The sequence below is a fragment of the Cyrtonyx montezumae genome, unplaced genomic scaffold (genome assembly GCF_038088225.1).
Source record: "Cyrtonyx montezumae isolate F1298 unplaced genomic scaffold, pur_monq_1.0 scaffold_8, whole genome shotgun sequence".
Taxonomy (NCBI): domain Eukaryota; kingdom Metazoa; phylum Chordata; class Aves; order Galliformes; family Odontophoridae; genus Cyrtonyx; species Cyrtonyx montezumae.
Window position 1 is genome coordinate 100083271 of NW_027072089.1, and position 12358 is coordinate 100095628.

At 40.8% G+C, this 12358-nt stretch overlaps 1 protein-coding gene across 2 annotated transcripts in view; it reads right to left on the bottom strand.

Moving 5' to 3' along the window:
* Positions 1–3729, bottom strand: part of FBXL2 (F-box and leucine rich repeat protein 2) — a 48018-nt gene extending 44289 nt beyond the window's left edge. The window contains exon 1 of one of the 2 annotated variants that reach the window (XM_065753384.1): positions 3674–3729. In XM_065753384.1, the coding sequence (XP_065609456.1) occupies positions 3674–3676 (3 nt within the window). In that variant the 5' untranslated portion in view covers positions 3677–3729. Of the gene's footprint in view, positions 1–3342; positions 3412–3673 lie in introns of those variants that run through there. The other variant, XM_065753382.1, reaches the window with a different exon arrangement.
* Positions 3730–12358: the final 8629 nt, after the last annotated feature.

The window sequence follows — 12358 nt, forward strand, 5'->3', positions numbered from 1 at the left end:
TTTGAGAGGAATTCTGAACACTGATTCTTCTTTTCCCCAAGCATAACTGTCTTTCAAAATTATATTAGAAGACGTAATTCATCACAGAAATGGCTCTAAAGCTTCTGCAAAGCTGTTTTAAAGCACTGCTTGATCTGCATCATAAACACTATGTCAGAACTGATGTTTTTCTTAGTACCAAGTGTGAAATTTTTATTACGAAGAGCAAACCTCCGCCAGACAATCTCCCCAGAGTATGAACCAGAAAATAAAAAACAACACAAGACGTGGTGCCACTGCATACATCATCTATATAGTGTGTAATTAATAACACTTTTCAGTTGCAAGAGACAAAATTATGTACCTTCTCAAGATTACATGTCGCAATTACAACTGACTTCAAAGGAAACAGCAGAGTAGAATTTCCAAAACACTTTACTGCTATGGGGAAGGAAGGAGGCTGAGGTTTAGAGAAGTTGGGCATTCACTTAGTTGCTACTATTTGCCAAAACTTACAGCTCTTGAATTTCTGTAGAAATAAACATACTCGATACAATCCTGTGATACTTTTGCTTCAGAAGCAGCTTACAGACCTTTCTCAGAACTATACACACACAGAGACATTCTGACTCTTAATATTCAGATAATAACTACATAATACGAAGTCATAATTCGGAAACACCCTTCCTAGGAGAAGCTCTGACCTCAATTTCAACCTCTGATGACAGAAGAGCATGACATGCTGGTAGTTTCCCATTTATGACTAGTGCCTTGTCTCCTTACTGATTTCAATTTACAGAAACCAGTTCAAAGTAATCAAACCCCACTGAAAATAGACTTTACTATCTCCTTCTATCTGAAGGAGAAGATAGGAGAACATGAGGATAGATAAGAGTATACCATGAAGCAGAGCCCATATTTTTACATGTGGTATCTTGCTGCAGCCATTATGCGCTTTCCTGTGGGCCACGAAGCAGCAGCTTGTGGTTTTAAGTAATCATAAATGGGCAAGCACAGAAAGGGGCACATTCCCAGTTCTGGTCCTCCTCTCCTAAAAGTGCAGTGGTTTCTCCAAGGCAAAGGTAACAGCTCAGATGGAATCTCTCAAGAGATTGAAGACTGTTGAAGGGGCAGCAAAGGAGTTGGGAAAATGATGCAGTTTACAGATCCTGGGCTTGCTTTTCTTGAGCAGGTTAGATAATAAGTGACAAATGCCTCCTTAAGCACTGGAGACTCAAATGGAAGTAGCAAAGTAATTACAAATTAGCTGAGAAAAGTACTTCCCTTGGACCACTTGGGTAACTTCATTATTAATCAAAAACACTGAAACTGATGCTACGGCAGCTTCCACCACAGTGCCATTCACAGGGACTTTGCAACCAAAACCCATTCTGCCTCAAAAAATAGTCCAGGTGGTCCCATTCAGACTTGAGGAATTACACTACACTTAGATTTTCAGACATTCATAGTACAGTGTATTTATAGAAAAATCACTCTGAGAAAAGTTCAATCTCCAACAAACCATCAGTAAAAAAAAAAAAATGTTGAAGCTCAAGAATAACGAGTTTAAACTTCAGCAGAGACAGGCAAGTAATTTCCTGATCCTGAAAAATAAACATGGATTTGACAGAGAAGATACGAGAGCGCTGTGAGTTGTATTCCTTTGAAAAGTAATCTCTTTTTCCTTTATAACACTGCATACTGACTTGAAAACGATGAAAGTAAGATCTCCATTCTTATAAATGCAATAAATCACTCCTTGCGTTCTTCTCAGAAGTGTTACAAAGAATTAAGCTTTCCCACCACACGTCACGAAGTTCCAGTGAGAAAGCTGTCTCACAGAAGCTCAGATTGGACTCTAACCCTGTCACATCCAAATCAAGTTGCTCAGTGGATCTGGCTCAAGTTGGACCAGAAATTCTAACATTTTTGGACTCTGCTAGAAGTCAAAACAAGCAAATTAAAAAGAAATTTATGGACTACACTGACCACCTTCCTGAAAAGTTTATTAAAAAGAATGGAAATGAGTGTTGTGGCCACTGTCTGAACTAGCTCCAGGCTACTGTTTGAACTCAAAGCGAGAACTCTTTGATTTTGCAATGTAATATGGTTTTGTCATACTTAACATATCCCTTTCAAGTGCATTTCTGATTCAGTAGAAATATTACCAGAACAATTAGACAAGTTGGTAATTTATAATGACATTGATGCTGTTATTCTAGCTTCTAATTGACAAAACAGCTGAAGTACTGTTAATGTATAGCCTTCTGCTGGCATTCAGATCAATACTGTCACAGTGCCAGATTAGTACTACTTTACTCCATTAACCTAAAAATAGTTGCTACGCTTCAGTCAAAATTTGACTTCAGTTTCAACTTTCCACATCTGCTAACCCCGCGTAGTCTCTAATTTTAACAAAGATCACTAAATCAGTCTACTATTTCTGCCTACAATCAAAATAAGCAAGCAATAAGCTAACTGTCTTTCTGATCTGTAGAAACACCAACATTGCCTATATTAAAATGTCTCGTGTTAACTGGTCAAAATGAATCCCTTTTTCATCTTCTTCAGAGTTAACGTAAAATGTTTACTTATGTTGTAAAACACTTTATATTTCATTATTTTTTCCAACATCCCCCCCCCCCCCCCAGTCGGTAACATGAAATCTGTATTAATTAAATTAGTTTTTCAGAAATTCCACATCAGAGAAGCTATGCAGGATGTGTGATGGAAAGCCAATGCAAAGCAGGACGTCATCAAGATGCATCACAAATATTTCACCAGCGCAAACACACTCACTGGTGTTTGCTGCTCCTTGCAGTGACATATTTCCTACATCCTCTGTTGATCAAATCCATCTACTCTAATAACACAGCACTACAGAGAGCTGTGCTGCAAGTATGGGCAACTCGTATTATTATTCCACATCACGCTTTGCTTCTCAAGGTTGTTTTGCTCACGGTCAAGATACATAGGGTAGAGACAGGAGCACAAACGTGCCTTCGTGCAAAGGTAATAGAAAAATTCCCGTTACGCCACTACAGGGGTATCCTGCTTCCCTCCGGAGGGTTTGGCACTCCACCCCGAACAGGCGACCAACGCTCCCCCCCGGAATAGCAATCTTCTGCCTCAAAACACCGCATCGCCCCACGCACGAAAGGCTGGCAGCCTTCCCCGCACGCAGCCACCGCCGCAAAGCAATAAGCATCAGACACCGAACTTGTAACCGAAGCCAGGGACGGTGCCAACACCCTCTGCGAAGCGCACCACGTCCGCGGCCGCTCCCCGCCCCGGCGACACAGCTCTCGGTGCCACCTGCTGCGCGCAGGTACCGCCTTCACCCCACGCCCACCGCACACGCACCGCGGCTCCGCTGCGGTTACAAATCCACCTGCGCACACGCATCGATCCATCGCGGCCACGCATGTCGACGCGCGCACACGCCGAGGACCACGCGCGGATGTGCAGCGCGCGCGCAGCCCCGGGCCACACCCAGCGCGTACACGCCTATGGAAGTGCCCCCACGCAACGCTGCTGCTCACGCATCCCCGCGCACACACATACACACACAGCCCGCCCCCCGCAACCCCCACCTGCCGCGCCGCCGCTCCCCGCCCCGGGCCCGCTGCGGCGGGGCCGAGCCCCTGAGGCACCGCTCCCCGCCCCGGGCCCGACGGCCTCGCGGCGGGCTCACCATGGCAGAGGCGCGGCGGCGAGGCCGGTTGTCCTGGCGACGCGGAGCCCCGAGGACGGCGCCAGGTGCAAGGGCTGCGCGCGCGCACCGCCGCCGCTGCCTCCGCCGGAGCCGGGGCGGGGCCGCCGCCGAAGCCACGTGACCGGCGCCGCCCCTGCGCGGTGGGGCCCCGCGCCGCACCGCCTCCTCGCCCCCCCCCCCCGCCCGCCAAGCTTGGCGGCTCCTCCCTCCCGCCTCAGGTGGTGGCCTCGGGGGATGGCAGCGGTTCTCCGCAGCTCCGGTGCTGCCCAGTCCCTTCGCGAGCGACCGGTGTCACCGGTGAGGTTGAAGGAGTAGTGCTTGTGGGAGATAGGGCCGGTAACAGGCAATGCTAGGTGTAACTGCTCAGGTGCCCGCTGCTCCTCCAGCCTCAGGTTGGGATGTGTGGCTCTTCTGTCAGGCGCTTGTGTGAGCACCGCATAAAACCACACTGAAAGCCAAGTGTAGTATTGTTAATAACAGGGTACACCTGTTCAGATACAACATCGAGGAGAAAGGTTTTGCTCCCCAGTTCTGGCCGTCCCAGAAGTCGCTGCTTTCTGTTGGTCCGTCCTTCAGGCTTCCAAGAAACACTGGGCATTGCAGAGAAGCCCAAGTCTGCTGCTTGGAATGAGCTGCCTTCATTCCTTGAAGAAATGAAACATTCTGGTTTGATTAACGGCAAAATATGTTTTCTTAGGAAAGTGCCCTTTCTCAGAACCCACAGGGAAATAGTTGGTGTGTTCGCATACCGTTTGTTGGCACTTCTCTCAACCTACTGTCTTGCTTTCCAGATTTCAGAGAATAACCTGGTTCATACGTACAGCTGATTTGGTTTGTATAACAGGGAAGAAAGCCTCAGAAATGTGAAATATGTATAAACAATTTGGACATGTTCAGCTGAATTGCAGGAGGCCTAGGCTAGCAGTTTCTAAATCCTACTGCCTCACATTAAAAAATAATAATAATAATAAAAAATGATTGTTGCATGATTTTTAGTTCAGTGTGAGTTTCTGAACTCTCATAAAAGTAATGATAGATTTTCCTATCACTATTGTAAAAAGAAAGCAATTTAAGGAGCCAGAACCAGTTCGAGTTGCAGCAACCTGAGGAAAAAGAGATCATATTTTGCAAAAAGAAGTGACCTTGCAGAATAATAACTGCATTTGTTTCAATGGAGTTCTGAGTAATTGGCCCAACAGGGATCTCTGTGAGGCAAGAAGAGAGACAAATGTGAAGCAGACTTTCCATGGACCAACATCAGTTCTCATTTGATCATAAACTGTGGGAAGGAATGGAACATTACAGAATAGATTTGAACCAATATTTTATGTATTAAAAGGCTGCAGGAGAAAAAAAATCCTTGTTTCTTCTCTAAAGAAAGAAAAGGCAGTGATGTATTTGCCACCTGTGAATATGCTTAGGATACAAGAGACTGAAATCTCTTATCTTTGGATCCAGACCAACTAATGAGGATATAGTGCTGCACCTACTGACTTTCTGGACTGCTTTTTTTCCTTTTGGACTGCATTGTGATATAACTTGAAAATTCAATCCAAGAAAAGCTTACTCAAAAAAAGAAAACAAGCAAACAAACAAAAAAACCCCAAACCCTCTAGACAGGCTTGAATTCTGACAGACAAGCAATTTGCTGTGGAAGGAGACTTCAGAAATGTGTATACATCTTGGTCTGCCTTCTCCATTTGCCATCTGTGGAATGTCTCAGCATCCCCATTTGAAGTGCTAAGATATCCACACTTAGTGTCTTGTTTTCAACCAATCCACTGCAGTATCGTCTGATGGAGAAGGCTTCATTTGAGAATTTCCATCCAACTCTAATTTATCATCCTTTTTAAATGTTTAGGTTTTTAGCTAATGCCTTAAACTGGTCATTCTCGAATGACTGGTTAACTGAGCTATTACTGATGTCTTTTGCTTTTTTAAGCTACAAAGCTGTATTCAGCAGCTCAGCTTTAACTTGACTGCCTTAACTTCTTCCTAATTGTTCTAGACTCTCATGGAACGCTGACCCAGTTCACTCCTTACTTTTTTTTTTTTTATCCAAACTTAAATAAAAGTAAATGAAAAATGGTTTAAGTACTTATCATAGAAAATGAACAGATGTCAACTATTATAAGAGGATGGGTTAGTGTGAAGAAGTGTAAGGGTTTATAGCAGAGGGGGTTTAATTCTGGAGGTCTTGTTCTTCCGAAACAGAGGCTTTGGAGCCATATTGTTTCCCAACCTTGCCAGGCTGCAGTTACAGTATTTGGAGTGCAGGAGAAAACTTGTCATGCAGTAGTTTCCTCTACACTGGTCCTTTGATTGCCTCTGAGTCTAGAGCTGGCTTGGTATTCTTAGCAGTGGGCTCATGCTTATAATTTTTTTTTTTTTCCCCAGGAATTTGCCTAACTAGCTGAAGGAACTTGGTTTGAGACAAAATAATTAACGTGACTTGTCTTACCTTTCCTTCTGTTTTTCCTATCTCCTTTTATGCAAGTCAAATGAGAATAGGTCCTAGAGATCAGGCATAACAAATTAAGGATGCAGCAGTTCCCAGCTATTTGTTACAACTCTTGCTTTCACAGCACACCCAAGGCTAGTAGAGCTTACTTGATAGTGCATCAAGCACATTTGTGCTGAGACTGCTGAAGAGCTCACTTAGGATCTTGTAAACACAATTCAGCCGTGAAGGACTTCTAGTCAGCGTGAAGGAAAATGACTGTAAGTGGATAACTTTTGAAACTACTACACTAGATCTGAAGTTCATCTTCTCTTCACTTAAATGATTGCAACAAGAAGGTCCATATCTACTAATTGCTGTTACAAGTAAAAATGGTCAAGGGGGGGGATATCATATTTCTGGGATGCATTTTTGGTGTGCTATACATGCTCACATTAAAGCATAAATAGGTAGTGTTTTAATGTCTGACATAGCCTTTCATGTGCTGTATCATCAAGACTTATACACTGAGACTTCCCAAATTGTTTTCTTTCCCTGAGCAAGGTACCAGCACACGCCAGCTCTGTGCCAGGATTTATACTTCATGGTAGTGCTGTCTTTTTAGAAGTTGCTTTTATACTAGTAGTGCACGCACTGTAGGTTGGGATTATCCTGCCCTACTCAGACAATTTGTGGGTACAATAGTTCCTTGCAGCAAAATGCTAACTTAAGACAGACAGTAATAAATCAGCTGTCAAGATCTTTTGTACATCCTTCCTTTAGGAAAGTAGAGGGAGGTGAGCTGATCTTTAGCTCAGTACACCAGAACTGACTGCCGTTTGGGTAGTAGTGGTAGAATTGACTACTCACTTGGGTAGAATCAAACAAATACCTCTATGGTTTTCTTTCCTGAGGGGAACCTGAGCAGCACTCAGATTGTATAGAGCTGTCAGTGAGGGAGAGAACTGTCAAGTATTTGGGAGCTACTCACAGTGATATCCTGCATATCACAGGAGGAATGGCAGATTGCTTTTACTTAGTTAAGTTTGATTTGTTTCAAGTAGTAGGTGGGTTGTGTACAACATTTCATGTGTACCAAAACATTAAAAGTAGAGGACTATTGAGCTGGTGATTATTTAAGTAAACTGTGCATACACAAATAGTCAGAACCAGAGAGTGTTCTCCGAAGGTGCTGAAAGAGGTGAGCAGTGTCTTTGTGAGGCCTCTCTATCATCTTTGTAAGGTCATGGTGGTCAGGTGTGGCCCCTGAAAACTGGAAAAAGGCAAATTTCACACTGAACTTCAGAACAGGCAGGAAAGTCCAGGAAACCACAGAGTGGTCAGTCTCACTTCAGTCCTTAGAAAACTAAGAAGTCCTCATGGAAAGTGTCACATGAGGAAGAGAAAGGTGACATGAAACTTTCAGCAGATGAACTCTGCCCATTGTAACTGTCTTTTAAGATGAAATGATTGTGGATGTGGGGAGAACAGTGACTCTTGACTTAAGTGCAGCCTTCAATACAGTTTCTCATAGCATCCTCTCATAATGACACAACGCATCCTCAGCCACTTTATTCCTGGATTGTGAGGAGCGGGTAATGTGTTGTCAAATGGGGCAGCCATTCAGAGGGATATCTGCAAGCTGTGGAAATGTGCTGACAGGAATCTCAGGACATTTAGCAAAGGCAAATGCAAAGTCCTACATCCAGGATGTAGTAACATCCATGATTGCAGGCTGGCTCGAAAGCAGCTCTGTAAGAAGGTACCTGGGCATTCTAGTGTACAGTGAACAAAACACGAGTGACAAGTGTATCCTGGCAGCAACAAAAATAGCACTAACAAGAGAGGTTAAGGGATGCCCTCTGCTGCACTTGTGAGACTATTTCTGAAGTACTGTATCCAGTTTTGTGTCCTGGTTGTCAGAGAGATGTTGACAAAATAGATAGTCCTGTAGATGATCACTGTGATGTCTTCTGAGAGTCCAACAGACATCATTTTCAGTCAGAAAAGAGAGTGTGTGTGGCAACTTTGTTATAATGCATTCTCAACGTCTTTTTTTTTTTTCAGTTTTGAAAGATCAGGATTGGTTCTTCTTTTATGTTCCTATTATTTCAGAAAAATTCAGAGTTCCTTAGCGCTGTTCAAGAAGCGTTTAGATGAGGTGCTAAGGGATTTGATTTAGTAGTTGGGTAGGGATAGTGATAGGAGGATGGTTGGACTAGACGATCTTATAGGTCCTTTCCAACCTTATGAACTTATGAACTTAGTTCTGTATTAGTGAATTTTTGTGGCAGTTAATTACACAGACTAAAAACAAAAATTCAACCAGATATAATGTTTTTTGAACTTTACCACATTCGCTCAAATAATAGTATTTGACAGTTGTTATCTGTATGTGAGACCTTGATAAGCTGCTACACCTGTCCTATAAGGCCACATGTGGTTGGTTATCTTCACTTACTAAAGTAGCTCAGCTACCATGAAATCTGAGAGCTGCTATAGAAATTTGTCCTTTAATTTCAGAATTTCCTGTATACGTTCTTCTAATGTTGTACATTTGATGAATTTCAGAGCACATTTTCATTTGTCATGCAGAAGAGCCTCTGTGTAGGAGTTTTTAATTTCATTTATACTTAAAGAAAGAAGTGTTAAAAATTCAGTCATATTTGCTATTAGAAGATATTTGTTTGGGAAAACAAGTCTGATAAAATGTTGAAAAGTTGACTTGTGTTCCTGACAAGGACATGGAAAAAAACACTTAACTACTGTTGTATGTACCTGTCAACACTGCACAGATATAGACTAGCTTTCCATGTGGTACAGACTAGTGGTTGCAAATAAAAATAAAACTTAAGTTTGCAAGTGGAGTGATTTTTATTACAAGTCTTAATCTTCTGCCTGGGTCATAAATGCCAATGGAATTTACTGTTTAAAATTTCTTTGAATTACTTCTCATTTGGTTCATTTGTGTGAAACATATTAGGATGACAGAAACTGTGCTGGAATAGGATATTTTTTACAAAAAGTGACAAAATTCTTTGTTCACACTTCGTGCTGCTATGCTTGTTTTTTTCTCCTCCATGTGTAGGCATTTGGAAGCCCCACACTAGCAGATATGGATGTTAAGTCTTAAAGATATTTTGTGAAGATTTTTGGTTGGTCAAACTTAGCATTTTTGGAGAATGTGTTTATTTATTCACATGCATGTACCTGCCAAAGATTGGTGCACTGAAATCATTGGTAACATTTAGTAGACTTAGTTTGAGTTGAGATTACAGGATGTTTCACAAAGCCATTTTGCACTGTGCGTTTTATCCTGAAATTTTCTAATGATGTTATTTTGAAAATGAGAAATAAAAGCCTCTTAATGTAGCTATTTAGTTATTTTTTGGCCAGGTAAGCTAAAAATCACGGCATCTTTGTTGTCTCATCAGGCAGAAACTTGAATGGGGTTTGCTTGGATAAAAGCAGAAGAGAATATGAATACTAGAATTTCAAATGGGAAATGCAAATTATTGTGACCAAATGATTTGGCAGTATGTCTGACTTCTTTGAATTTGGAATACATGCTTTTGCTTTAACACAACAGATAGTTTATGTCTCTGCCATTTTCGTTATCATATATTTCTTATTTATTATTTCTTAAATGTAAAAAAATTGTTTGTAAAAGCAACCATTGTAAATACTGAACTTTGGATAAGATTTAAATAAAGACAGCTCCTTCTCATCTGGCTCACCAACAAGAAGTTAGAACACTGTGGAGAAGAGATACCACAGATACTTATTTTATGCTGATTTCTGGTTGGTTTAGATTCATTGATCCTATCAGAGATGCCTTAAAAATTCCTTAAATGAACACAGTTACATGGACAAAATGAAGTACAAATATTAGTGCTACCAGAACATCCTTTAGTTTCACGGGCTTCTGAGTGGGACATCTAAATACTTCTGCTACAGAAATTACAAGTAGGAGTTACAGATGTGATGCCCTCTTAGAAATGAAGAGTAGGATAAGTTCCTTCTGAAAATTTTGCTTTTCATGGACTCATCAGAAGGGTGCATTTCTGCTGATGACCTCAGTGTACCTTTGTCATTGGCACAGTTAGTTCTCAAATTACCCAATGAGGCATTATGTTCTCAAATGCCCAGGGACAGTTTTTATTTCTGTTCTAAATCTAGGTAAATTGAAGCATAGTGAGAGCATGGCACATGTTCAAGGACATACAGCTGGTCAGAGGCAGTGACAGAAATAGAAACCAGGAGTTACAGAACATGGTATGCGCTTGTAGTGTGAAACATGGGTTGCCTGAATGTCCTCCCAAAATTAAATGAACATTTGCAATCTATGCTCCAATCCTCCAGACTCCCATTACTAGGTAAAGTACTTGCTACTGTGATTTCACAAGGACTATTAATGATAGCAAGCATTGCTTCAAATAGCAAGTGTTTGCAGATGAATGCCTAAATTGCTTTCTATGGAATAAAAATGAGAACAAGAATTTTAAGGGAGGTTGAAACAACTGCTAAACCTATTACTAATGGCTGATTGGAAATAGCATAACATATCCAAAAAAGTGTGCAGTAACACAGAAAAACATGCAAAAACAAAGCCAAGACCGTATTTCTAAAGAATTTCCATAGTCTCTGCATTTTTATGTAGGAAATGTAGGAAATATATTTTAAATGTTGAATACATTAGATTTAAAAATAAATTTTATTTTGGCTTACAATAAATGATGACAAAATCCTCATGACAACTCTACAATTGTCTGTTGTAATAAGCATATTACTGAAAGGCATAATAAGTTATCAAAGGTGAATCTTATTTATTTCAGATTGTATATGTTATAAAGACCATTTATAGGTCCACAAAGAATATGTTTTTGTGTCTTTTCATTACCAGAAATGAAAAACAAGCAAAAAAAAAAAAAAACAACAAATCCATAACTTTGTTTTTACCAACTTCTTTCCTTGGCACAGAACTAAATTCATCTCCATCAGACATCAGTGAAATTAGTTTAAGAATTCATAATGTGATTTTCAAGTCTAATTTTTTTTTTGTTGTTGTTCTTATGATGCAGAAAGCAACCAAGCAATCCCAAGAGATTTCTATGAACTATCAGTGAAATACTGTCAGCTTTCATGGAGGTTATCTACTGCAATACATACTTCTTTGGTACAGACACTGTGACGCTATTGTAATTTTCTGGGGAACAAGTTATTTGCAGGAATATTCTCCTCAGAAATAGTACAAATGCACACAGTGTGCCCCAAATAGTGCAAATCTTTCATAGCTAGAGAATGGGACCGATACTTCAGTTTGTATAGGGATGAGGTCCTGATTTCATTAAGTCCATTGGAAAGATGACACATCGCTCAGTGGGTCAAGGTATAGCATGGAGAGCTCCTCATCTCTTGCACAGCTTCTGTCTGTTCTGTCTGCCATTGAAGTGATGTGCCATGATGGACAGAAAGGTAAACAAATACTCATGGATATTCCTACAGAATTGAAGCCTACACTCACTATAAGTCCAGAAGAAAAACTTAGTCCAGTTTATGGACAGCATAACACCGCACTAGGGTCATGACAGGAGGTGATGAGGGAAGTAAATGTGGGAGGAATGACTGCATACCATTTTTTTGGTCTTTACCAAAAATGTTATACACTGTCAGCTCTGAACTTGAATTTAACCTAGTCTGGCATCAGGATGTGTCACATTTCAACTCAAACCAAATACAATCAGAAATAGGTGTAGCTCTAATATTTCTAGTTCAATTTCACCAATATAAGCTGACATAATTTGGGATAACACATTAACAGCACAGTAGCTCTTTAATGGTCCAGAATTGAGCAATGTTATTTTGTTTTTAAATCTGTAGTCTTTCAATGGAGCCACAGCTTCATGCTGTGTGTTCAGATTCTCTGACGTACAAATAGAGATAAGTTAATTTTCCTTTAGTTTTTAAAAAAATAAATGATATTTTCTTATAGATGGTTGAAACATCTTCTGTGAGTTATACACGAATTTATCAAAATTGATGTCATTCAGATACCTTTACACAAAAGCAAATCCAATAGTTGTGTCCAATCTGTGCCCACCTGGGGATCACTTACCCATAAAGATTCTGTATGCAATATCTGTCTGTGTTCAGTTAAGCTAAAAGTTTTAAAACAGGAGACATTACCAAAGACGACACTGAAACCTTTGGAAAGAAGGATGGTA